This window comes from Gracilinanus agilis, chromosome 2, assembly GCF_016433145.1.
Source record: "Gracilinanus agilis isolate LMUSP501 chromosome 2, AgileGrace, whole genome shotgun sequence".
In the NCBI taxonomy this organism is placed as follows: domain Eukaryota; kingdom Metazoa; phylum Chordata; class Mammalia; order Didelphimorphia; family Didelphidae; genus Gracilinanus; species Gracilinanus agilis.
The window spans coordinates 134,305,937-134,333,762 of record NC_058131.1 but is presented as its reverse complement, the minus strand read 5'-3'; the positions used below and the strand labels follow the sequence as shown (position 1 = coordinate 134,333,762).

Genomic DNA, 27,826 nt, shown 5'->3' with positions numbered 1-27,826 from the left:
AGCTTTATCGCCCCCATTTCACAGATTAGCAAAATGAGGTGTAGAGAGATTAAATAAACTGCCCACAGTCACACATCTAAAAAATGTAGAGCCTAGAGGTTCTGACTCCAAAATCTTATGTTCTTTCTATCACCCACAGACTTCATGGTAAAAGATCAATGTTTTCAAATCACATTACTTAACAGTTTTATGAGTTGCTATGGCCTCCCCAAAAAATATTGCTTGGTAATCAGCCTTCTGCTGATGTGGTTCTTTGTCACTGAACCTCTAAAGGTAGTGGAGTCCTGGTTTTTGGAATCAGGAGGATGTAGATTTGGATTCCATCTTCCAGGTGCATCATCCTAGGCAAACCCCTTTTTACCTTTTTTGGCCTCAGTTTCCTCATCCAATAGGTACAATAATGACACCTATTTTTTTTTTGTGAAGGTCCATCACTTGACAAACCTTAGAATGTCGTGTAAATTTCAGTCCTTTTTTGCTATTGCTCTTCCTTGAATCATGGTAGGATATGCTCAGCCAGCATCACCTTTGAGGACTCAAAGCCAGAAAGAGCCATTTGAACGAGGCTTTGATGGAAAACTTGCTTTGGTTTGTGTCCATTAAATCTCGTATTTCTGATTGGCACAACTTTAAAAAATTCCTTTGTGGTAGCTGTAACAAGGAAACCCCAATATTAAAGAGGCTTTTTTGCCCCTTTTCTTACTATTCCTATATCAATTCACTATAACCAAATGTTTGTTCATTATAACACTAATCATAATCTGAGGCAGTTACCCATCTGGTGAGATATAGGTAATGCAATAGATAGAGCGACGTGTCTGGAGACCGGAAAACCTGAGTTCAAATCTGGCCTCAAATCATTATTAGCAAAGTGATCCTGGGCAAATCATTTAAGTTCTGCCTGTCTCAGTTTTTTCAGCCGTAAAGTGGAGGAAATAGTAGCACCTACAGCTGCCCACGGTCATTATGAGGATCTAGTGACATATTTGTTAAGTGCTTAGACTAGTTTAAGCCTAGCCCATAATAGGAGCTCTATAAATCTTGGAATCAGGAAGACAGGAGTTTAAATTTTGCCTTAGATACTTGCTTATATGATCCTGGACAAGATATGTCTGTCTGTTTTCCCTATTATGAAATTAGGACAATGGTATCCACCTCAAACACACACACACACACACACACACACACACACACACACACACACACACCCCTTTGTAAACTTTAAAGAGCTCTGTAAATGGTAATCATTACCATAGGAGATATCTATTTGTGCTTTAAAGTTAAAATGTTTTACAGAATCAGGCAGCTAGATGGCACTGTGGATAGAGCATCTGTCCTGGAGTTAGGAATACTCATCTACGTTCAAATGTGACTTCAGACGCTTACTAGTTAGTTCTGTCATTCTAAGCAAGTTACTTAACTATGCCTCAGTTTCCTCATCTGTAAAAATGAGTTGGAGAAGAAAATGGCAAACCACTCCACTTTCTTTTGCTGAGAAAACCCCAATGGAGTCATGAAGAGTCATACACAACTGGAAAATGTCTAAACAACAAAGTTTTATATAAATGTCCCTATTTAACTTTCAAAAAGACTTAGGCACAAAGGGCAGAATGTATTATCCTCTTTTTACAAATAAGGATACAGATACAGAAATGACAAGTGACTGGCCCAGAGTCATGCTGATTTTGTGGCACCAGCTCAGTGCTGGTATCATCATTAAAAAACAAAACCCCTTAAGACATACAAATGAGCCCCAAGTATTCCTTTTAGGGTAATGATATTGTCTGGTAGGCTCCATTGACACTATTCTCCTTCTTGCCCCAGTTTTCAGTGAGGAACTTCTATTATGCCCATAGAGCTATATTATTAAAGCAGGGTGGTGCTGCCTGCTTGTCATTTCTGTCACTCACATTTGTGAAAATATGTTGCAGTAAGACAGTAATTTTGCTTCCAATGAGCTTTATGCTAGGGCCAAATCATCCCCTTTCACAAGAAGTGAATTTTTTAATGATTTTAAACCCATTTTAATACAAGAACTAGAAAAGGGCACCTTGGTGCCTTCTCAGAGCCAGCTGAGCTAGTAATGCAGCATCAGGCCATCAGAATGGCTTCAATTTGAAGACATTTCCTAAAAAAGAAAGGGCTGTGTTTCACAAAATGCAATAACATTGAATTTGGGAAACAACATAGAAATCACTCAACCTCATCAATCAGCTCAATTGCCACAAACACCAAATTATTCTTGACAAGGAAGAAACATAAAATAACAGATTAAGGACAAGGAAAATGGAGAACTGAGAATCCTGGGAAACATAATGTCTCCTAAATATAATGTACAGGTAACTAAAGATAAAATGAACTACCTGGAGGTCATTCTGAAACTATAACTTTAACTGTGTAAAGAATCTTGGGAAATATTGTTTCTAAATCAAATGGCCAGATGACAAAAGATAGTAGGGATAGACTGGGAGTTAGTCTAAAGCTAGAGTTCCAACTTGTATAAAGAGCTTTAATGATTAATTTTTTAATTAATAATTAATTGATGATGCTTCTTTGGCCAGCCTACAAGAAGGGAACAGGCTTATTTCAAAATTCTTCCAAGGCTTTGCCAAATGTCTTTAGGCCACTGCATTAAACAAACAAAAGAGAAAGAAACAGATACAATGTCCACCCTGACCTTTTATGTTAGAAAGGTCCTGAATCATATAAGCAAAATTACCTAAGCTGTGGATCGTGTTGGGGAAAATCCGCTATTGTCTAATCATCAACCTTTACTGTCAGGATGCCTTCGATTCTGGTATAGGGATGTCTGAAAAAAATAGGAAAAAGGTTTCAGAATGTGCCATCAGTGTCATTGACTTTGTGATATAAATTCACCAACAAAAAAAGCATAATCATCATAGGGGACATTTATATAATGCTTTGGGGTGATAGTATTTTATAATAATTTTATAATTTTAGAATATTCCCTTTATCATATTCCCTTACAATAACCCTGTGAAGTAGACAGTGCAGATATTAATTTTATTTTTACAATTTTACAAATAGTCTGAACTTTGTACCTAAGATTTCAGAACTCTCTCAACATGGCCCAGCACACAAGACTTTCTTAGAAACATTTACAACATAAGAAGAAACATTTAGGGAGAATCACCCCAAAATTATAGACACCCAACCACATGCCCTTCCCTTGAAACTGCTCTGTTCTGCTTCAAAGAAATTTCTTCTGACTTGTTATTTTATTCTCTTTCTAAGGGGAGACATCTCTGTCATAGCAATACAATGGACCAGTTTTATAAATACACCAGCCTAGGAGCTCTACTTCTCAACACTCTTAGAGAATTATAAAAATGAAAATTGGAAGGGATTTTAAGAGTCCATCTCTTCCAGACCTCTCATTTTGTAGATGAAGAAGCTGAACTCTAGAGTATACCTTGCCTCGAGACTTCACAGTCAGTAACAAAACTAGGATTTTAATTCAGGTTTTCTGATTCTCCTATAGATGGCACAGGATTACTACGGTCACCCTCAGAAAGAAGCTGGGACCATCATCAGAGCCAATACCCACAAGGCCCCATTCCTATCCTCATAGTTGTGGGGAGGCCTCTTCCCCTCCTTCCACCTCCCATAGTTGCAGAGCTGGCCCCTCTGCCTCTGAAATTGAGCAACATGAAATATATACTTTCCTTTTTAGCACGGCCACTTCCTTCCTCATATCTCCCCAACCCTATCCTTCATACCATCCCCACAGGACTTTCCTCTGTTTTCACTCAAAAGAATCTGAAAAGTTCATCCCCATTAAAATGTTAGCAGACAACCACTTGAAGCATCACTCCTCCCAAAGTTATTTGCATTTTAATAGAAGATTCTTAGAGACAGAAAAGCCCAAAGTTCAGTAGAAGTGTAATTTCAGGCAAAGCTATAGACTGCAAGATGCTAGGGGAAAATTTTTGGATAAGAGACTTCAGGCATACCTTGATTCATGCTAAATGGCTGGGTTACCTACTTTTACAACTTGTAAGGCTGTTCTCTGTTAGAAGGGCCTGTCATGGCTCAGTCAGATGGCTAGTTAATTCCATCAACTATAATAGATACAAAAGACTGGCTTGTAATACTTTATTTCTTCAAGTTGGGAACTTTTATTTTAATGAGGTATTTCAGCAAATAATATTCTAAACAAACATTTTAAGTGATATCTTTCAGAATTTATTATGCTGGGATTTATAAATTCTGTAAGGCTATATCACTCCTTTATTTCTCCCCCATTTAATACTCAAATCTATGTACATGTGGGCACATTATACACAGGCACTCAAAGAAGGGAAGGGTGAAGGGAATAAGCACTTATTAAGTGCCTATTATGTACCAGAAGCCATGTATCTCATTTGATCCTCTCTACAACTCTGCCACATAAGTACTATTATGATTTCCATTTTACAATTGAAGAAATCAAAGGCAAACAGAATTTAAGTGACTTCCTCATAAGTCTCTAGAGTCAAATTTAAGCTCAGGTCTTTCAGATTCCAAGCCCAGCACTCTATCCACCATACAACCTAAATGCAGAATACCTATTTTAATTTTCTAAAAAACACTAGAATATGAAAGAATATATCAAGCATATAACTTTCATAATTAATAATAATTAGAGATGTGATAAAGATGATAAAGTTAGTTCTAAATCTTTAAACATTATAAAAGCTGAAAGTTTAAAATCTTTTTTTCTAATTTAATATTCTCCCTCAAATTATTCCCTCTCATTCCCTTTCACTTAACAATCCCAATGTCAGCAGATTGAAAGATCAAAATGTTTTCTTATACAGGCTTAGATCTTATTGATAAAAATGGAACCAGGGGATCAAAGTATTAGGACAGAAGTATGGTAATACCCATGAAGGAAGGAATCTCCTTGTTGTCCTCTTCTTCCTCTTCCTCATCATCCTTCTAGGGATATGCGATGAGTATGGATACTTTCCCTAGAGATGCTCCTCACCACCAGTGCGTGTCTGAGCAATTCTTGTCCATATTTATAGCAGCTGGGAGGCACAATAGGTAAAGTGCTGGGCTTAAAGTCAGGAAAACTCATCTTACTGAGTCCAAATCCAATCTCTGACATTTATTAGCTGTATGACCCTGGGCAAGTCACTTAACCTGTTTCCTTCACTTTTCTCATCAGTAAAAATGGGATAATAATAACACTTACCTGGCAGGGTCATTGTGACAATCAAATGTGATCATCATAAAACATTAAGCACAGAACCAGCAAGATATGTAACTATATCTATATATTCTCTAGTAAATCTTTCCATATCACAATTCTCAAATGAATAAGAGAAGTAATTTTAACACCCCTTAGTATTATTTTGTAGACATCTGGAAGTATCTGAAGTAAGCACAATCAGAATGAATTACCAAGTAGTGGGTCAACCTTCAGAATGAAGTTTAATAGATTCAGTCTACAGCTGCAGGTTCTTTAAGCCTATTTGTGCCACATCGTAGTTTCTGCCTTTCAATAAAAGGCAGCAGATCATTTTAGAATATTATTATGGCCCATTTTATTATTTCCCAATACACATACCAATCCTATGATTAATTGATGTTTTTAAAAAAATAGCTAAGTTAAAAGTTAGGTCAAATAATTAGACAATAGATACAAATTAATAAAATGATTGTGACCATCATGTTTTCTCCCTGCTTTTTAATATCTCTAACAGGCAATGCATTTGCTAGAATTAAAATTGGAGATTACCACTACTATGGCTATGGAACAAAGAAAGATTATCAAACAGCAGTGACTCATTACAGCATTGCAGTGGATAAATATCACAATGCCCAGGCCATGTTCAATCTGGCATACATGTATGAGCATGGTTTAGGGATTTCGAAGGTAACTGCTAGTGTGGAAATAATAATATATAGACAATGTAATGTGTCTTTATGTAAATATGATATTTTACCTAAAGAATATAAAATATTTTATTTTATTATATTACCTAATTATATACATATAATTACCTAAAATATATTATTTTATAATATTACCTAAAGAATATAATAAAAAGAAAAAAAAAGCTGGCTTTCAGGAAGCAATGTCTTTGAGTTCTCCTCTTAGGCTGCATGTAAGCACATGTCTCCAATGACTGCGAGACATCATTGTCAATGAAGAGGGAAAAGGAGAAAGAAATTCCTTTATCTTCCATTTGCTGACCTCTGCTAGAAGTGCTCCTAGAAGTTGGCTGTCTTGACTCAACTGTCTTGACTAGACTCAGTTCTTTTGTTAGAAACTTTCTTTCTGTTCACCCACATCACTGAACAGACAAAAGGCATCAGAATAATACACAGTAAAAGGCAAGTATATTATAGCTATCAATGTTCAATCAGACTTTCTGATCCTTATGAAATGCAAATAGATCACTTAAAATCTAATTTCCTTACAAACTACAAACAAGGCCGCTCAAGGACTAGCACCCTTAACTTCATTAAGAAGATTGGAAGTGGGGCAGCTAGTTGGCTCAGTGGATAGGCAGCTAGGGCTAAAGACAAAAGGTCCTGGGTCCAAATCTAGCCTTAAACATTTCCCAGCTGTGTGAGCCTTGGCAAGCCACTTAACCCCAATTGTCTAGCCCTTAACATTCTCCTGCTTTGGATCCAATAATTAGCATTGATTCTAAGAGGTAGAAGGTAAGGTTTTGTTTTGTTTTTTAAGTAGTAGTTTGGGAGTTCAGGGCTCAATTGATGAAAGGTCCCCCAATAACACCCTACCATAGTTAGTAGTTAAATCTTGATTAACTGCTTGATTTGTTGATTATATAGTGCTTCCTTAGTGTTTAAGTACTCATCTTTTATCTCAGCCCTAGGTTCAAGTGATAAAGACAAGATTGAAAAAGGTTTGGATTGGATATAGGGCATGGGGGGAAATCAGTGTATTATGAGCCAAGGTACCAGAGAGGACACAAAGAAATATACCATTTTCTGTCTGCTCTCAAGAACTTGTAATTTTAGTCAAGATGGAGAGAGATCTCACATACAAAAAAAGTAAACAACATAATGCAGTATATATTGTGTCAAATGATGATTAGAATAATAACTGTAATAGGATTTCAGAGTAGAGAGAAATCACTTCAGGCTTGGTCAAGGAAGGTTTCACAGAAAACATCGTGAGACTTTGAATATATGATTTGCCTATGGTATTAATATATATATATATATCTTTTGAATGTTTCTCTAACTACAAACTAAGCAAAATAGAAATGACTTAGGACAGCCATAAAGTTAATATAAATTTAGTTTTGCTTTAAGAATATAGCATTCAGAAATTAGAAGATGTTTATTCCATTTTACTCCATCTACTCGGAGTATTGTATTTGTTTTTTAGTGCAACTGTTCAGTTAGAACAAGCTAGTATACACTGTACAACAGAGGGCAACTGAGATGGTGGAAGGGATTCAAATCCATGCCAAATGGGAGTTGATTGGGAAGGTTGGTTGAAGGAAGTAAAGAAAAAAAGTTTGGGAGATGAGATTGAGAGATGTGTTGGACATGAAAATCATCTTCAAGTATCTGATAAGTTGTCACATAGAAGAGGGGCAGCTAGGTGGCACAGAGGATAAAGTTCTAGACCTGGCATCCTCCTAAGGTTAGATCTGGCCTCAGATACTCATTAGGTGATCCTGGGCAAGTCACTTAACACTATTTGCCTCGGTTTCTTCATCTACAAAATAAGCTGGGAGAGGAAATGGCAAACCAAAACTTCAAATGGAGTCATGAAGAGAAGTTGGACATGACTGAAATGTCCACAACAATACCATGTGGAAGAAATGATTTGGCAGAAGTAGGATGAACTGCAAATGTAAAAGTTGCAAAGAGCAAGATTTAGATCAGATACAAATTGGGCTAGATGGCTTCTCAGTTCTCTTCAATGTCTGTGATTCTGTGAAGGATTCCATGACATTCTTTATTATCTTCTCAAAAACTGCTGATAATTGATCATTATTGGTAGCACTAGCGGAAGGAAAATATGAAAAGTCAGAAGAGGAACATAGCTAAAAATTCTCATCCTCTTGTGCTTATATCCAATGGATGGATTAGCCATGCCTTCCTTTTTTCCTCCTGCCTTTTGACCTCTCATTTTTTTATATCTTTTCCAATTACAGATAGAAAGGTCAAATTCAGATCAAGCCATTTGGCAAAATTTTAATGGGAGAGGATATTGAAACTAATAACTAAAATGAAATTCAGGGTTATCCGTAAATTCCCTTTTATCCACTGCCATCCCTATTTTAATTTCATTTCTGAAAGAAGAATAAAACTATGATAAATGGCATAATACAATGTTTAGTTCAGGAAAAGTCATTTGAATCAGAGACAAGTCAGTACTTATATTCACAATTTCCCAATGTAAGGAATGAGAGAACATAATGCAAAAAGTGAACAAAGATTTAAATGAGATAATAAATGTAAGGAGCTTAGAAAATCTTAAAATGCTATATAAATGCTGGCTATTATTATTATTGTTATTATAGGATTTATAAAAGAAGAAAAGAAATACCATTTGCTAATATTCATTATAATGACTTCAATATGAATAAAAGATTAATCTCAGGGCAATATCTTATCTACTCTAGAATGTAAGGTCCTTGAAATCAGAAACTATTTTTTGCTTTATTATTAGGTAACAAAAGCAGGTTGTGATGGTGGTGGTTGTCGTTGAGAAAGGATTGCTGTTGGTCTACTAATAATCCTTACCACATTCTTTTCTCCTTAGCCCTTTTGTCTCTGAAACTTTAATAAGTCACACCATGTGATAGCAATTAATTTATTTTTGTAAAGGTACGGTCCCCTGGAGTCAGGAAGACTAATCTTCCTGAGTTTAAATCTTGACTTAGAATACTAGCTGTGTGACCCTGGGCAAGTCACTTAACCTTTTTTGCTTGGAGTAGGAAATGGCACACCACTCAAGTATCTTTGCCAAGAAGAAAACCCAAATCAGGTCAGGAAGAGTGAAACATGACTAAAACAACTGAACGACAAACAATTTTTTACTGTAAGGTCAATATAATGCACTCTAGTGTCCATGTGGCCCCTTCTTTTACTGCTTTATAGAGTTTATTTTTAAATAAAAATTGTAACAGTTTGGTGCTGCTATTCAGGAAAATTCCTAAGGCTCCTAAGATTCAGGCATAAGTTACTCAGCCCTAACTTAAAATATTAAAAAATATCTGCATGTTTCTAGACTAGCACAGAAAGAGGGGAAATTGTTGAGAGAGCCTCCATATTCTACTTTAAGAAGAAGCTAATGGCTTTCCTCTCACTTTCTCTTTTCCCCTCTTGTGGGAGTATTATAGATTCTTTCTAGCACAGTGGGAACTCTATGTGGGTCTTTGGATACTATCCCTACTGTTTCTTCTGATCTACTTTTGGGATCACCACTTTTCAGTCTGTCTCATAGACTATGTGTGTTTCTCTAAGAACTCCATTTTGTGTTTCATTTGGACCTTTTGGCTCAATATCTCCATCCATAGTTCCAAAATCCATTCCTAAGCTGAGAAGAGGATGCTTCTCCCCTTCAACTGCAAATCTCAGGATGCCAGTCAGTTCTAAACTTCTGTTCTATTAATATCCCCTGTGCCGGCGACTTGGTGCCTTCAATTCAGTTCAATTCCACAATTTATTAGGCACTTACTATGTCCTAGAGACTTGGGGATAAAAAGACAAAAATGATAGAGTCCTTGTCTTTCAGGAATTTTTCTTTTATTGGGAGGGGGACAATATGACATTGACAAAATAAATATAATGGTTATGGCTATATCACCTAAAATCAAGATAACCCTGTAGAAGACATGGAGGACCTGCCTCTGGGAGGTTTCTTTTCCTTGCAGGTGAGAGTAGCCTCCATGTTAAGTGATCTAGACATACTCTGAAAACGTTTACACAAAATAAACATAAAGTAATTTCTGGGGAGGATGTGAGAAACCAGTCTAATACAAAGGACAATTGATTAACAATAGAATGGTGGTTCCAGAGAGCACAGAGTGGAAGGGTAGGGTAGTGTAGGGTAGGGTATGATAGGAATTGGGAAGGATAGAGCTGACAGGGGTGAGTATGAAGGAATGGAGAAAGTCCAGAGATGGTAGCTTCCATTTAGATAGGTTACAATTCAAAATCATAGAGTAGATGCTTGGAGAAATGTTTATTGAATTGAAATGAGTCAAATCTTTAGGCATGAAAAAGCAATTGTGTCCTCCAATGACTCTTAGAAACACATTTTTCTCACTTCCCTTTAGGGCAGAATGATGGCTAGTTTGAAGCAGGAAGAAGAAAATTCTATTTGCAGATTCCAATTGCCTATATATGTCAGAGGGTTTGTTTTTCTTCCTTGGATTCATTAGTGGTTGCTTCTTTCATAATGTCAAATAGAAGTAGTTGGTGGGCATAGGTTCTCATGTTTTATACATTTCACATTTATAAAAAGTCTTTGAAGGCTCCCCCTGATGAGCTCTTCAGTTCCTTTATGTCATGGTTCCCATTAAATCATGGGTGCTTCATTATTACCAGTCCTCCTCAGCCACACTTGCCTTTTCTTTTCTAGTCTTACTTTTAAAAATAAAACTAAGTAGAGTAGCAAATAGATATTAAAATTTTTAAGTTAACTAATAAGAGACCAGCATACTTTGTCTTTATTAACTTAATTTTGTTTAGCAGCAAGAAAAATAACTAGGTGCCAACGGGCAAAGTTTATGATGCTACTATATCATATTCAAATTAATTAGGAAATACCACTGATTCCTTTTGCTGAAATGAATATGATAACAATTAAAAGCCCAAAGCATATTCTGATGATGATTAGTGAGAGCAAAGAATTTAGATACTAAGACTTTCTCAGGCTTTAACTCACCTAGTTATTACTCAGTTTTCACATAGTGCAATGCTTCATAATCACCTTTTTTAGTTAATCATCATGCAAACATGGAAGTTGGGTGAACACAGAAGAAGAAACTGCAGCAAGGGAGAATTATATAGATTACTCCCAAATCAGTCAACAGGATGTGGGCCAAAGTCAGAGGACTCACTTCTAAATCCCTAGTCTTAGGCCTACCCCCAATGAGAAACCAATGCCAAGAATAACAGCTTAAAGATTGTCCATTTTTTATGTGAAACTGTTACCTAATTGAGATAATACTCTGAAATATCTTTAAAATGTTACTATGAAGAAAACTTTGTTCCTTGTCCTTTCCTTCCCAAACTCATTTACGTTCTCGCAAGGAGTATAATATCATAGATTTAGAGGTTGAAAGAGCCTGAGATGTCACAGGTCTAGTCTTCTTGTTTGACACTCCTTTTTTGCTTCGTCTATTTTACTCTTATAAGGGATGACCTCACCTTTTGTCTCTGTCCCTTCCCATCCATGCCATATGCTGCCACCATATAGCCACCTACAGGCACGGCTCCCTTCCTATTATTCCTCTGGTCAAAAGCCTCCAGTGGCTTCTCGTTGCCTAACAAAGTTCAGTCTCCTTAACCAGCTCTTCAAGGCATTCCATTCATCACCTGACACCACTCCTGTCTTTTTCCATTGACCCTTCACTAGGCATACCAGTAGGCATTCCAAACAAATTATACAACATATGGTTTCTTAAGGCTTGGTTTTTCTACCACCCTTAGACTCTTTCATGGGAAAAGAATCTGACTGAGAGGAACTGTATAGGGGATTAATTCAGTTCAATAAACATTAAGTACCTATTATATATCAGGCACTGTGCCAAGCGTTTGGGATACAAAAAAGAGGTAAAAGGCATTCTCTTCCCTCAAGGACTTCACCATCTAATACAGGAAGGGAGCAACAAATATATACAAAGAAAGTTACATATAAGATAAACAAGAAATAATAGAGGGAAAGAGCTGGAACTAAAGAGAGGTTGGGTAGAGTTTCCTGTTAGGATTAAAGGAAGATGTCATATCCCTGATATCTGGAGATCCTGCTTTCTAATTTGGTTCATTCTCCAAATCATCCAGGCTCTACAGATGTACAAAGAAGAAAAAGAGTACAATTCTTGTCCACAAGAAGCTTATATTCTGCTAAGGGGAATATAGCATCTGTGCAGAAAATTATAATGCAAAGTAGAATGTGAAGAGGCATAGGAGAGAACCAGAAAACATGGATGATGCAAGGCAGGGAGGTTTAGACTAGGACCCCTTTGCCTCAAAAGAGAGGGGACACACAAATAGAACTAAACTGATTGATGAATGTCCATGGATACCCCTGACTCAAACCCTGTCCTGCCAAACCCTACATACAGTTTTCCCTAGCCTACTCAAGATTATTGCATGTGTAAGAAGCTTCAGTTCATTGTCTTTCTCAGTATAAAACTGCACAGCCACTAAGATCTACGAGTTATCCAGTGGTCAGGCTAACAGTACCTGGATACAGCTGGTATACAGCTCCATTGGCTAGTGTCAAACAAGGCAGTTAGCAGTGAAGTAGGCTAAGACATCAATGTCTTCTTGCCTTCTTCTTGCACAAGTGAGTATGTCCATGTGGTTTATTCAAATCCTCTGGTTAGATAACTACATATGAGTTCTTAGAAGTTCTTGAAAGCCTGATCCAGACTATAGTAGTCCAAGAAATTCTGAGGAGAGAAAAAAATAAAACCTGAAATCAAGCTGGGAAGGAGGTGAAGAGAGAAGATCCAAGGAAGGCTTTACAAGAGGAAGCAGCACCTGAGCTAAGCTTTAAAGGAAGAAATTTCTAAGAGATAGAATTTAAGTAAAGGAACTGAATGCGGAACATGGTGCAAACTGTTCATTCACATTCATCAAGGTAGGAGATGGCGGGTTGAGTATAGACCACTGTAGTCTAATTTGATTAAAGCATCTCTATGGAAATGAATAATGCAGAATAGTACTCTGAAGGTAAGAGGCAGCTAGGTGACTCGGTGGATTGGGTACTGGCCCTAGAGTTAGGAAGAACTGAGTTTAAATTTGGCCTCAGATGCTTAGTAACTATGTGACCCTGGGTAAGTCACTTAACCCTGTTTATCTCAGTTTCCTCATCTATAAAATGAGCTGGAGAAGGAAATAGCAAACAACTCCAGTATCTGCCAAGAAGACCCCAAATGTGGTCACAAAGAATTGGACATGTCTGAGAAAGAACTAAACAAGATCTGTACTTTGGGAAGAAGTATTGTGTATGATAGAAGAATGAGATTGTGTGTGTGTGTGTGTAAGATAAAGACAGACAGACAGACAGAGATGGAGAAAGAGAAGACTTTTCATTTTATATCACCTTTCCAAAAGAATACCATTTTAGTAACTATGTGAAGGATGGATTGGAAAGATGAGTAGTCCAACAGAGCTGTTATTAGAGCCTGAATTCATAATTTCCCTCCTTAAGCCTCTCCCTCCTCTAAACATCTCTATGTCTGTTTGTTGCATAACTTGTCTTCCAAGGCACCTGGGCTTGAAACTTTCTGTCATCATTGTCTTGACTTTTTTTCTTGACTATGCCACTCTCTTGCTCAAAAACCAACAGGGGCTTCCTGTTACTTCTAGGTTCCCTCTGTGGTGTGCTTTTCCACTTCTCAGATATTTCATAGCATTTTATCTCTATGTTTCCCACGTTTGATATTATATACTGAAATTATAATCATACAGAACATAAGTTCTTTGAGGATAAGGATCATATTTTTTAATTTTTATATTCTCAGCATTTTTATGGCACTTGGCATAAATCCAATGTTTGCTGAATAAATGAGTCTAATTTTGGACACTATGCAAAAGTAGCATGGAAGGAGGAGAAGAAGAGTAACTGAAGATAAGAACTAGAGAAAAAGAATCATCAATGGAACAAATCATTAAAAGAGACAGGAGAGGAGAGGTTCAAGAGTACAAGCAGAAGAGTTAGTAAGAAGGGCCATCCTCTAAGAGTAGAACAAAGAAATCAGAGACAAGTGCAAGAGGCAGGGAGATACTTATATTCTAACAAGGAAAACAAATAGGCTCCTTAGTAGACAGAAGCTTATCTTAAGAGGGGTAAGCAGGAATATTTGGATGAGGGAGGGGTTCTAGTTTTCTTATTTCTTCAATTAGACTTTAAGGTCCTGGAAAAAAAACAACACTCCCTTAGAAAAATCATACAAGGAAAATGCCCCCAGTTGAAATAGTTATGATAATACAATATAACACTTCTTATTTGCTCTGCCCGACCACCTGAAAAGTGTTTATTGCTGGAAATTTTTCATAGGAATAGAAGATAAGAAGGTAAAGAAAAGTCCCATACGGACAAATTTAAAACATTCCTCCCATCACTTATGAGCCAAGGCCCCTTATTATAGATATGTCTCAGAGATATACAAAGTTTGTGAGCTGGAAGATTCTAAAAAGAGTAGAAGGGTCATAAAATATTTTAATTATGGCATTCTTGTTTTCCTAAAGGGGATATTCTTTTAAGAACAGATGGAGGTGGGGCAGCTGGGTAGCTCAGTGGATTGAGAGCCAGGCCTAGAGACAGGAGGTCGTAGGTTTAAATCTGGCCTCAGACACTTCCCAGCTGTGTGACCCTGGGCAAATCACTTAACCCCCATTGCCTAACCTTTACCACTCTTCTGCCTTGGAGCCAATACACAGTATTGACTCCCAAGATGGAAGGTAAGGGTTTTAAATTAAAAAAAAAAAAAAAAAGAACAACAGATAGAGAAGGGGCAGTTAGGCAGATAAAGAGTCAGTTCTAGTGATGGGAAGTCCTGGGTTCAAATATGACCTCAAAATACTTCCTAGTGGTGTGACCCTGGGCAAGTCATTTAGTTCTAAATGCCTCATCCTTATCATTTTTCTGCCTTGGTACTGATGTCAATTCTAATATAGAAGATAAGGGTCTAAAAAAAAAAAGAACAGGAAGGAAGCAGAGCCAGTAACTAAACACTTAATTTAAAATAAAATTAAAATCCTAACCTAAAGTAAAAGCAAAATATTTTAGGTATTTAGTAGTCTATGCTGACCTAATTAATTAGGGAAATTTTCATTAAGAGTACAAAAATATACATATTTTGGACAACTAAATAAAGGCCTGACAATATGCTATATTACAGTTATTCTTAGCCTGAGGTCTATGGATAGATTTCAGTTGGTCTATGAAGCTGGATAAGAAAAAAATCTTTTTCACCAATGTCAAAATGAAACTTAGCATTTCCTTTGATTGCAAATTTAAAAAAAAATTCTGAGTCCACTGGCTTTACCAGATTTCCAGAGGGTATGATATCAAGAATTACATAAGGGAAATGATAAATGTTGGAGTAGATATGGGGAAATTGGGACACTAATACAATGTTAGTGAAACTGTGAACTGATACATCCATTCTAGAGAGCAATATTGAACCAGGCCCAAAGGGCCATAAAACTGAATGCATTTGACCCAGTAATACTACTGCTAGGTCTTTATCCCAAAGACATGAGAGATAAGGGGGAAAGACATACTTGGAAAAAATATTTTAGCAGCTCTTTGTATAGTGGCAAGGAATTGGAAACTGGAGCGATGTCCATCAATTGGAGAATGACAAAATAAGCTGTGGTATATGGTCATTATGGGATGCTATTGTTCCATAAGAAATGATGAACCGGATAAGTTCAGAAAAACTGGACTTCTATGAACTGATGCAAAATGAAGTGAGCAGAACCAGGTGAACAGTGTATATAGTAAGACTATATGATCATCAATTGTGAAGGACCAAACTATTTTCAGAAAAATTGATTCTAAGATAACCCTAAGAGACTCATTTCTGGTCCAAACACTATTATATTTCTGGTCTTCAAAAGAAACAAATCTTTTTTGTTTTGATGGTTTCCATTCATTTCCAAGGAAGTTTCTGAATGTTTCTCCCTTTAAATATTAAAGAAGTGGGGACAAACACATCTCTTCCAGATAGTTTGTTTATATTATTAATGCTTAGAGGCCAGAAGATAACTGATGAACCACTGAGGACTCTTCCAGAATAAGTTTACTCTTTTGCATTGACAACTGAGTAATTGACATATTTGTCTTAAGGAATAAATTAATAATTATTTCCTTAAATGCCTGACATTTTTCTGTGTTACAAGAAACACTGACTTCTGGTGAACTTTCTTTTGAATTACATATGCCAGTTATATAGGAGAAGGATAAAGTTGCTATAATCATCATGTCAATTAGATGCCAAATAAATTTGACAGAATTAGATGTAAAAATTAGCACATTTATAAGATACATTTAGTATTATGCCAGGAAGATCTAGCTACAGTTCTCCATCAGATCTTGGGCATTTTAAGGCAGGCAGATTCCTCTTCTCAAATAAATTAACTAATTTACAAGGCTCTATAGCATTTGAAGAATTAAGTAAATGACTCAGCAATTCACTGATATAAGAAATGGAAAGTCATTTAATAACTATATTTAGTATCCTAGTCTTAAGGATTTGTTCCTTTTTGAAATTGGGCTGGTAGACTAGGGAGGATAAAGACATAGTCATAGGAATAGACAGAAAAATTCCCTCTGATATTTCTTCCCTGAAGTAACACCTGCTCCTTTTGAAATAATAAACATTCCTACAACCTAAACCTTCCCCCCACCCCAATCCTTGTACAGAGGTTTGGGGACAGGCTCAGAGCCAACTGATCCAGGCTTTACTAGCAACTCTAGCAATCTTGGTACATGGTGAATCTTTATAAGTGCTTTGCCCTCCATTCATCCATTATTTGGCTCTATTCATAAATGAATGGAAAAAAATGCATTCATTTAAATACTCTCTATGTGCTAGTACAGTCCTAAGTGCCTAAGAAACAAATACAAAGAGTGAGACAATCTGATCTGACAGAGCTTACATTTTAATGCAGGGAGACCACTATAGAAAAGGATAGTGATTAGGGGAGCAAATTTTCCTCTGGAGAATCTAAGGAATGATGAATTAAACCATGATTTAGTCTTTTAACATCCTTTTTTCAAAATCAATGATAGTATTAGTCAGGTTGTGCCCAAGACAAGAGGTGCAAAGAAGAGGATTGTCTGGAAGGAGAGAATCCTGATGTAGTGATACATCAGATGTAAAGAATGTACTAAATGTGGTTGGCTATATAAGAATGTAAAAGATGACCTAGTGCACAGGTGCCATGATGATCAAAACACTCCCTTTCAAACCAGATAAAAATGTAAATGAGGGGCAGCTGGGTAGCTCAGTGGATTGAGAGCCAGGCCTAGAGACAGGAGGTCCTAGGTTCAAATCCGGCCTCAGACACTTCCCAGCTGTGTGACCCTGGGCAAGTCACTTGATCCCCATTGCCTACCCTTACCAATCTTCCACCTATAAGTCAACACACAGAAGTTAAGGGTTTAAAATTAAAAAAAAAAATGTAAATGAGAAATATTTAAGAAAATAAAATAGAACATAATGTTTTCCAAGTCAATATGCTACCTTCAAGAAATTTGACACCACTGTTCTAGTGGTCTGGGGCTGTTAGAGACAGTGGCTTTGGAACATTTTTACATATTCATTCTATTCTTTGAGACAATAGCTCTAGGGAAGGAGTTCTAAAGTTGAGTGATTTAAGGTACTCAAAGCTGGAGACATTGTTTCTGCACATCTGGTAGCAGCTGAGAGTGCTGGTTAAGATGAGAAACAGAGCAGCAATGACAGGGCAGATGGCAAGATAGACTAGATAGGTAGGTATCCAGATGGACTGTGCAGTAAATTTAGTAGGAAAAATGAAAAATACTGTAAGTCATTTGGTTAAAAGTGGAAAAGTTAATATAAGTGATTAAAAGCAGACTCCCTTTCACACTGTGCCCTTTGAGGAACCAAGTTTCAACAATAAGTCCCAAAATAATGAAAACACACACACACACACAAAACCCACCAACAAAACTCCCTCTTGGGGGATAATTTATAACTGTCCAGTTCAGAGAAAAAAAAACAGAAAAATAGTAAAGTCCTGAAAACATATTCTCTTCAAATTGGAAATTAATTTTTGAAAAATGTTTCTGACAATACGCAGATGAAACCAGAACTAATACTAAGTAGGTTTGCATCCCATAAAGATTTAAGTAGACTTACTCAGATAGAAGGCGTATGTGCAGGGATATATTTAACAACTGGCTCTCTGAGCAGAGGGGGGAAAAAGAGCCTAAAAGGGCATACTCCTAAATTTAATCTGCATTATTAACATTTTCTCAGTCACTTTCTTAAATCTAGATAATCAACAAAATACTACATCAAGCCCTAATTTTTAGCATTTTCTGATTTCACCAAAAACTTAACAATTAGTTTATTATTTCAGGCTACAGCATATTCTTGTGTACGTTCTCATTAGATCTTCATGTTAGCCTTTTGAAGCAGGAAAGCTAGGTATTAGAATCTCCTTTTATCTAATGAGGAAAATTGAGCCTCAGAAAATCTAGGTTATTTGCACAGGATCTCATGGCTAGTTGATCAAACTGAATGATCAAGCTAAAACTATAACTGGGCTTTTAGCCCCTAGCTCCTCTCACCATATGAAATGACACCTTCTTTGTCATATTGACCCTTAACAAGCGGTATCTCCAACATACATGCACAAAGTTACAAGCATATCTAAGCCTTAGCATACCACATAATCCAAAAATAGTTTCTCATGGGACAACAATGGCTTAGAGAGCAAAAATATTTTGCAAAAGGCTTATTTCAATATTCATACTGTAGAGGTAATCCTGCATCCCTGAGAAGTTGTGGCACTGGAACAAATGTTCCACCGGATATGACCAAGCTGGAAAGCCTTGCTTGTGAAAGGATATGGTCCTGGCAGCAGATGGTCTCTGATGACTATTCTAGCAAAATATGGTCCTGGTAATATACGTTAACTGAGAACCACATGAATGAAAGTGATTAAATGTTGATATGAACATGGAGAAACAGACCTAACATTACATTGCTAGAGCAGCTGTGATTTTTTTTGAAAACATGATGGAAATACATACATACATACATATATATATATATATATATATATATGTAAAGAGCGCTATAAAGTTATTCATTCTCATTGACCTAGAGATCTCATTACTAATGTTAGACTCTAAGGGCATCATTGTGAGGGTAAAAAGCTGTTTTTGTATGAAAGTATTCATGGAAGCTTTGTTATGACAAAATAATTGGAAATAACACAAATTCAATGAATGGAAAAAATGGCTAAAGATGATAATTTAAAGGCAATGGATTGTATTATGTTATTGGAAATACAAAGAAAATAAAGGAAATATATGAAGAGTTTAATAAAAGAGAATACATATTATAATTACATTTGAAAAATAACGGCCAAAAAATTAAGAAAAAAATGTATACACATAAAACATCCAAACAGGAATCAAAAGCAGATGTTTATATTATAGTATACATATATAATTTACATATTTTAAACAACTTGTAAATGTGGAGTTTGTGGTTTTGCACATAATTTTTTATGCATTTTAGTTAAATGTTTTCTGTTGGTGGTGGTGGTTACTAAGATATAATTTTTAAAAATAAAGCAACAAAAAAGGGGGTCTTTTGCTTTTGTGTTCCTAGGACATTCATTTAGCCAGGAGGTTATATGATTTGGCTGCTGAAACAAGTCCAGATGCCCACATACCAGTTTTTTTGGCACTCCTGAAACTGGAAACAATGCATTTGATCAAAGATATTGTGTATTTTAAGGTAAGTCTGGTTTGAACTATTCTTACATACTTTTTAAGATAGTAGGATGAGGCAGATAAAATTGTGGTAATCCTTTTAAGAGAACTGCTCAATTCATTTTATAGATATAAATTAAAAATGCATATTTATAAAGATATATACATGCATGCAAGTGTGTATACACATACATCTTACAAAAAGAAAACCTTTCTGTTTTAGCTCTTATTTTGATATTTCTAAAAGGAGCTGATTCATTCATCTAACTAGTAATTACTGAGTACCTCTAATGTCAAATTAGGTCAACATAGCTATCTACATGCCAACATCTTGGGAGGGAGAGGGGGACACACTCCTCATAGCAGTCTAGAGCCCACCATCACACATCTCACAACTTTCCACCATGTTGCCTCCCTGAAGGGGTTAAATGGGAAGAAAGGCTTCAGAATTGGGTGAATGTATAAGGTCCTAGCCCAGTGGAAGGTGAGGGAGGAGAAGGAAGAAGGGATAATCCATGCCCTAACTCAGCAGGATTACACTTGTTGTGAGTCTTTCTCTCATAGGACCCACCAACACCAATTCGTTCCCTCACTTCCCATCCCTGTCTCTCATTGCCGACTGAATTTGTCCCAGATATTGAGGTTCCTAGTTAAGTCTCTTGAGGGAGATGAAGTTTTAGAACATACAATCCCTGCCAGCCAGGAGCTTACATACAGTCCATTGGGGTGATATACTAGTATCCACAGTAATATAAGGCAATGTATAATAAATACCTTATAAATGATAAAAGCCAAATGAAGTAAAAATAGAAATCAGCCATGAAGGTAATTGATAAAATACTTTCATGTTACCTAGTAAAGAAAAAATAAACAGGAAATAGTGTATAATCAGAAGAAGAAAAAAGATGAATTGCTCATGTAACAAGGGTTGGGAGTTCTCCAAAACATAGCCTATATGTACCACATTGGTATCCAGGCGATTTTGAAGCAGCTGGAGGATGGCCTCCAGGATTTTGGGTGGATCACTAGCAGAAGACTAAGGGAAGTTGTGAACTAGAGTTGTACAGGATGGACAAGCATGAAACAAGTTTGTGGTCTGCAGCATAAGTGAGAATACTCACCTCAGTGACATCATAGAGGTATCCAAGAAAGGTACAATTCAAAGCATGATAAAATCAGGTCTGAGGAATTCCCTAGTCCTGTGACCTAGTAAATGCTATCTATAGAGAAAGAATGATTAGAATTATGTAGGATGGAGGAGCATCTTTGCTCTGGGTAGTGTGGATTCAGAATGAGGAGAAAAGAAATTTTGTTAACCTCCACTTATCATTCCATTCCGATACCTTCTTGTGATCACAATGAGCCTATAAAGGCTATTCCAGAGAAGTACAATGCTTGTATTAATGCTTGTAATATGGATTTGGTGACAGATTATGTGCCTACCATGTTAGGAGATAGAATTCATAAATCAATACAAAGCATTACTAGGCAGTGGGGGGAAAGGTTAAAACTCCCTTAGTAATATATATCTGGAGGTCTTGTTTATATAAGTAATAGTTCTTGCCATCATGGAACTTACATGTTAGGAATCCAATTCAATAACTATTAAATGCCTTCTATGTTTCAAACACCTCTAGGCACTGGATGTATGAAGACAGAATAAATAATCCCTTTCCTCCAGGAGCCTATATTCAGTAGGAGAAAAATAATATGTACAAACATAAGTAAATATAAAAACACATTCAAAATAAATTTCTGGAGAAAAGGCACATAGGAATATGATATATACTCATCAAAATAATTCACAAAACACTATAAGTGCACTATAGAGGTGCAGAAGTGCCAGGTGTGATCCAAAGGGGACAAGGTCACTGCTGACTTGGGAAAACAGGAAGAGGTTCATCTTCATATTGGTGGGCAGACATTTCATTTAGGTAAGAATTAAATAGCTGAAGAGTAGAAAGAAAACCATTTAAGCCCAGGAAAAAGCACTGACAAAAGCACAGAGTTAGGGAAATATAGGGCATGTTGAAAGGATAGAATAATCCAATTGGGTTGAAGTGGAGCATAGAATAGGTCATGGAGAAAGTAGTATGAGACACAGCTAAAAAGGGAGGGCAATGAAACCATGAATTCATTCAAAATTTCAAAGTCTATAATGCTAAGCTAGTTTTTTTTTTCCTCAACAGTTTAATGTGAGATGGAAATGGCTGAAATTGGACAATACCCTTGGATCCTACTGGGATATATTTATGATTGTTGTCATTATGGTTATGCTGCTATTATTGCTTAGAAACCGGCCAGATTAAGACAGCAATCAAATGAAAACCTGCCAGTAGAGTCCATTCATTTCTGAACTTATTGTTTAGAACCCAACCAGTGAAAAACACCAGTCACAAAAGAGCCTGCTAATTGATTCCATTCATTACTGGGAATCTTCTCCTAATAATAAAGAAAAGCAATTCCTCCACTTAAAGATGTATTTTTTACATAAATCTTGTGCAGATTTGCCAAAACAACACATTTGGCCTCATTGTAAAAGAAGATTGGCAAAGTTTAATGACTATTCTAGAAGCAATCGCCTGCAGCAGTGGAGCAACATGCATTGGGTCAAAGATTCAAAAGACTTGAGTTCTAATCCTGCTTCTGCCATTCTATGATCCTCGGGTTTCTCATCTATAAAATCAGGAATACTACCCTACCTATCTCACAAAGTTATTATTAGGATAAAGTCAGAAAATGATTGAATGTTTTTTTAAACTTAATGCAATGTAAATTTAAGCTTCATTATCATAATTATTAAGGCAACTCTGTTGCAAGCCCTTATGAACCATAAAAATACATTGTTTTTCATTTTCCTTTAGACACCAAGGAAAGGCAAAAACAGGAAGTACTTCTAAATGATTTGCTAATGTAAAGAACATACATAGTGCCATGAAAGTTGGTGTGACTACTAAAGTGGAAAAGGTGGCCCTTTGTACTTCTCACTATCTGTAATGTTTTCCCAAACAGGAAATCTGTGCTTTTGTAGATTCTGAAAGGGTTCAAGTTTCCAAAAGGATCATGTATTCAATGGGTGCTCTATCAGTTTAAATGGTACTCCTTTCCCACCCCAAAGAGAATATAGCAGAGGGGAACTCAGAAGAGGCGATGAAAGCATCAAAGGATAGTTACTACAGGAGCAGTCAGTTGGTAGAAAAGGGGATGCGGTGAGCTGAAGGAGTCTTTCTTAAAAACTTTAATCAGAAAATATTTTGAGGTTGATCCTCTAATAATACAGCCATGGTGTATATGGCTATGGGAAAAGAGACACAACAAACTGGGTAGGGAAGTTGATACTTCATACCTTCTCCAAGAGATATCCTACAGATCTGGAATTGTAATCCTGCTATTTAATTTTATTAATAAATGTTACTTAAATTTTTGTGTGATACTTTTGGTGTCATGTGAAGTTGGGAAAGATTGCTAGGGACCTTTTCATATCCCTAAGTTACTCAGAAAATAGGGAAAAACACTAAAAGGGAAAAAACCTGAGAAGATATAGGGACCTGAAAGATCCTATCCATATCTCTTCAATAATAGTAGTGGTATACTTCTAGCTTTGTGTGAAACTGAAGGTTTGTGTGTGACTGAAGGAAAGAACTAAATTTATTCTTTTTGTTTGATCCTCCATTCTCGTGTCATAAGAGAAGTAAAATCCTCTTTTACAACCAGGATACTTTCTTTAGTTAATGCCCTGCTCCCAGAGTGATGAGGCTTTCTAGTAAACATACTCAGAAGGATGGATAATTGCCTAAGGCACCACTTCAAATATCAGTGAGCTGAGCTCCTATATGGATGATCTGGATTCATTTGTTCTCTTCTTTAGGGAAGCTTTAGCAATAACATATTTTCTGGCTAGCTTCAAAATCCCAGCTTTCTCATTTTTTTCTCGTTTTCCTCATTTTCCTCCTCCCTCTCCTTCTCCAACTCCTCTTCCCTTCATACACAAAATACCTACAAATGCCAGTAACATAAGGGTTAACCACAGTTTTCATCAGTATTTAAACAATGTCATATAATAGGCAAGCCATGCTAGTGAATGTAGCAAAGCACCATGAAGAGGAGAACGAAGTATTTTCCAGGTAGGCCAAACCACTACTACCACTTTGATTATCACCAGCCCCTCTGACTCTGATGGAAATATTCCAGGACATTTCCAAAGCTCCAGGATTAGCAGCACACCCCAGTTCGCCAGCTCTCTTCCAGCTTAGTCTCTGTACCCATTTCCAGAGGCACAATGACCATAGAGAACTCATATTGCAACTCCTCATATAGAGGCTACATTCCTTAATTTCAGTAGCCACAGATGCTGAAGACCCACAAAATCTTAGAACACATGCCAGGATGCAGCTGAACTCTCCCAAAATTCCCCTTGTGAGTCAAATTTTGCAATGGCAAAGACAAAAGTTCAGAGGGAAACATTTTTTTCTAGACCAAGACAACTTAAGAGGTCTACAGAGGAGATCTTTAACCTGGGTGGGGCTTGGAGGCAACCATTATAGCAGCAGTAGCAATGGTAGCTTCAGGAGTTGTCATCTCAAACATGGCAAGGAAGTTGGACAACTGTTATGAGTAAGATGAGATTAGCTAGTGATTAGGAATTAAGTTGTACCTAGCAGGAAGGAGCTGGAGCTGGGAATTCCAGGATGGAATGAGGGAGGAGGAAGTGTGTCTGTGCCCTGATTGAGGACTCTATTAGTGGTGGGCAAAAACTGTTGCCAGCCTGGGAGACCTCAGAGCAAAGGGCACCCTGCTTCCTGTTTTCCCCTGGGATCCTGTGTGGTGTGGCATCTAGCAAAAGGACAAGATCTACAGAGCCAAGAGAGGTAGAAGTTTGAGAGCTGGTGGACAGTGCTTCAAGCAAAATCTTCTCTACTTGGTACCTGAGACAACTTTAGCTCCTGGCATCCAGAGATCATCAGTGGATTGCAGTGAGAATCCCAAAGCCACAAAGTCTTAGCTGTACTCAAGCCTGGCAGGTTCCAGGTTTGAGGCAGAAACCCAGAGACTCCATTTATAGCTCCTTGGGCCCTGTTAGTTTAGATCACTTAGATTAGTTTAGTAATAAGTCCTTCCCTTTCCCTGTGGAGTTTTGTTATTAGGTGTTAAGGTTTTAGAGTAGACATTCCTATCCCTCCTTTTGTTGTTCCTAATTAAACCTAGTTTCATCCTGTTACCTTGTCTGTTGAATTTAAGGCCTCTGGCCAGAGTGACAGTTGGCTGTTATTTTTTCAATTAGGAGTGGCTTAGCTGTACAAGTCTTCAATGTTCAGTTTTAGTCTCTCTTAAATCCCAGAGTGTGTTCCCACAAACCCCTTAGTTAATTTATAATATCCCTGGTGACCCCATTACCTTACATATATTTTCCTACACAACTGACCAGAAAGAAATTATAAGGGACCTTTGCTGATGTTGAGTACAGCTGGTGCTGATGAGCAAATCTATTTCCCATAAGCAGTTCTGGGTTCCAGAACAGATTAGCACTATTACTTGAGGCTACAAGCAAGCAGAGAACCCTGATCACAGTCCCAAGTCAAAGAAGAATACCAGTAGTTCTGCTATAGCAGAGGTTCCCCTAGGTAAAGACCAAGACAGCAGTGACCATATCCTCCTGGGATAATGCAACCTTGGAAGCACCAAAAACTTTCAGTTCCTCAGAACTTGCTCTGAAATCAACAGCAGCATGAAAAATTTGAAGCTTGGCATAGTGGTTCTTCACCTGGAAATGAGCAGAGTCTAACTTTAACATAAAGTTCAAAAGTAAAGAAGTAGACTGGGAAAATGAGCAAACAATGAAAAAAAGAACTTGATCAAAAGATTTTGAGTGGCAAAGAAGATCAGGACATTAACTTGGAACACTATAAAGTGAAAGCATTTTTAAAAGCCTCAAAAGAAAATACTAATTGGGTCCAAGGCCAGCAACATTTTTTAAGTTAAAGATTTAAAAGTGTTAGAGGAAAAGGTGGGGTAGAAATGAGTATTACAGGAAAATTTGTAGAAAAGTTTAAAAAACAAATGATTAGTAAAAGACACATAAAAATACTAAATAAAATAACATCTTAAAAACAAAATTGGAATAATGGTTAAAGAGATACAAAAATTCACAAAAAAAGTAGAACTGGCCAAATGGAAAAAGAGATTAAAGAGTTTATTTGAAGAAAATAATGCCTTAAAAATAGAATTGGACAAGTGGAAACTAATGATTCCAGGAAACTTTAAAAGACAAAGTCAAAAGAATAAAAAAAAATAGAAGAAATGGGCAATATCTCATTGGGGGAAAAAAATGACCTGAAAAATAGATTGACATAATTGAAGGACTACCCGAATGCTATTGTCAAAAATAGAGGCCAGACATATTTCAAGAAATTCTAAAGGAAAACTTCCCTAATATCTTAGATCCAGAGGGTGAAATAGAAATGGAAAGAGATCCCAAAATGAAAACTCCCAAAAATACTATAGCCAGATTCCAGAGCTTCCAATACAAATAACTAGAAAGACTCAATTCAAATATCATAGAGCTATAGTCAGAATCACACAAGACTTAGCATATTTCACCTTAAATGAGCAGAGGCCTTGGAATATGATATTATAGAGGGCAAAGGATCTGTGGTTACAATCAGGAATAACCTACCCAGAAGACCTAAATATAATTCTTCAGGAGAAAAAAAATGTGTATTTAATGAAAGAGATGACTTCTAAACATTCCTATTGAAAAGATCAGAGCTGAATAGAAAATTAGACCTTCAGAGGACTTAAAAGAAGCATAAAAAGGCAAGCATGAAAGAGTAATCATAAGGGACTCAATGGAGTTAAACTGTTTACATTCCTAAATGGTAATGCATAAGAACTTTCTCATTATTAGGGAAGTTAGGAGTATACATAGACAGACAGCAAAGGTATGAGTTGGTTATGTTGTGATGATCTACCAAAAAAAAGATATGAGCGAGAAAGAGAGGTATATAGTGGGAGAAAGGAAGGGAAAAGTAGAATGGGACAAATTTTCTCACATAAAGTAGGCATGCAAGGAAGATCTTTTAAAGTGGAGAGGGAAATGGAGTGGTAGTGGTCAGTGCTCGAACTTCACTCTCTTCAGAATTGATTCAAAGAGGGAAGACTCGGTGGGGTATAGAAATCTATGTTACTCACTAGAAAGATAGGAGGAAAGGGGATAATGAATATGGAGGCTGGGATAAAAGTTGGGGAGGACATAGTAATAGGCACCAGTGGTTGGAAGGAAGACAGACTTTTTAGAAGGAATAGAATAAAAACAAAAATAAACTGGAAAATGGGATGAAGGGAAATGCAGAGTTAGTGATCTTAACTATGAATATTGTTAAAAAGAAGTGATGGAAGAAAGGTGTATAGATATATGAGACTGATCTGTGATCTGATCTTTTTTCTCTTTGTATATCTCCTCTTACTATTATTATCTCCCTATCGATCTTCCTTCTAGATATTAGAGGATGGCTGTCACGTAGATCTTAGGGATAGATGAAGGAGGGGTCGGGGCCCAAGGCCTAAGCCAGCTGTAGTTGGTGAAGGAGGAACCCCACTCCTCTCACAATAGCTGTTGCTGCAACCTATCCCTCTTCTCCCTGACAGGCTTTGTTGGTGAAACTTGTCAGTGACTTCTTTCTAACAGTTGCCCAGGTTGGGACCTCTTGAGAGGTTAGGCAGATGGTTAACCTCTCTAGGCCCAACCTGAGGTTGGATAAATTGTTAATAGGCTATTGATTTGCTTTGGAAACGGTGTCTGACTGTGTATTGATTCTCCCTTCCCAAGGGCTGTGATAGAATAACCACTCAGGAAGGTACTTGTTGTTAATCACTGTATTATCTATTGATGGGGAAAGGAAAACCAAGTAATAGGTTTGGGGATTGAGAACCCTATTGCTATGGTTTGGCTACTAAGCTAATCATTGATTAGGACTGGAGACTGCTAGGCTGGTAGAGGCTGGAGGTCTTCGCCCTCTCGCTATCTCTGACCTGACCTGGCCACAGCCAAGCCAGAGAATAGGGAAGGCTATTGATGTAGGTATGGATTAATGATCTGTATATTCTCTCAGCTCTACTACCAATAATATTGATGGATCACTAGCTCTCTCTCAAAATCAACAAGTTTTG

The 27,826-nt window shown here is 36.9% G+C and overlaps 1 protein-coding gene across 1 annotated transcript in view; it reads left to right on the top strand.

Annotated features, from left to right (window-relative positions):
• SEL1L2 (SEL1L2 adaptor subunit of ERAD E3 ligase) overlaps positions 1–21,969 on the top strand; it is a 116,804-nt gene extending 94,835 nt beyond the window's left edge. Inside the window, exons 16-18 of the mRNA XM_044659495.1 lie at positions 5,712–5,884; positions 19,557–19,685; positions 21,850–21,969. Of these exons, the coding sequence (XP_044515430.1) occupies positions 5,712–5,884; positions 19,557–19,685; positions 21,850–21,969 (422 nt within the window). The remainder of the gene's footprint in view (positions 1–5,711; positions 5,885–19,556; positions 19,686–21,849) is intronic.
• Positions 21,970–27,826: the final 5,857 nt, after the last annotated feature.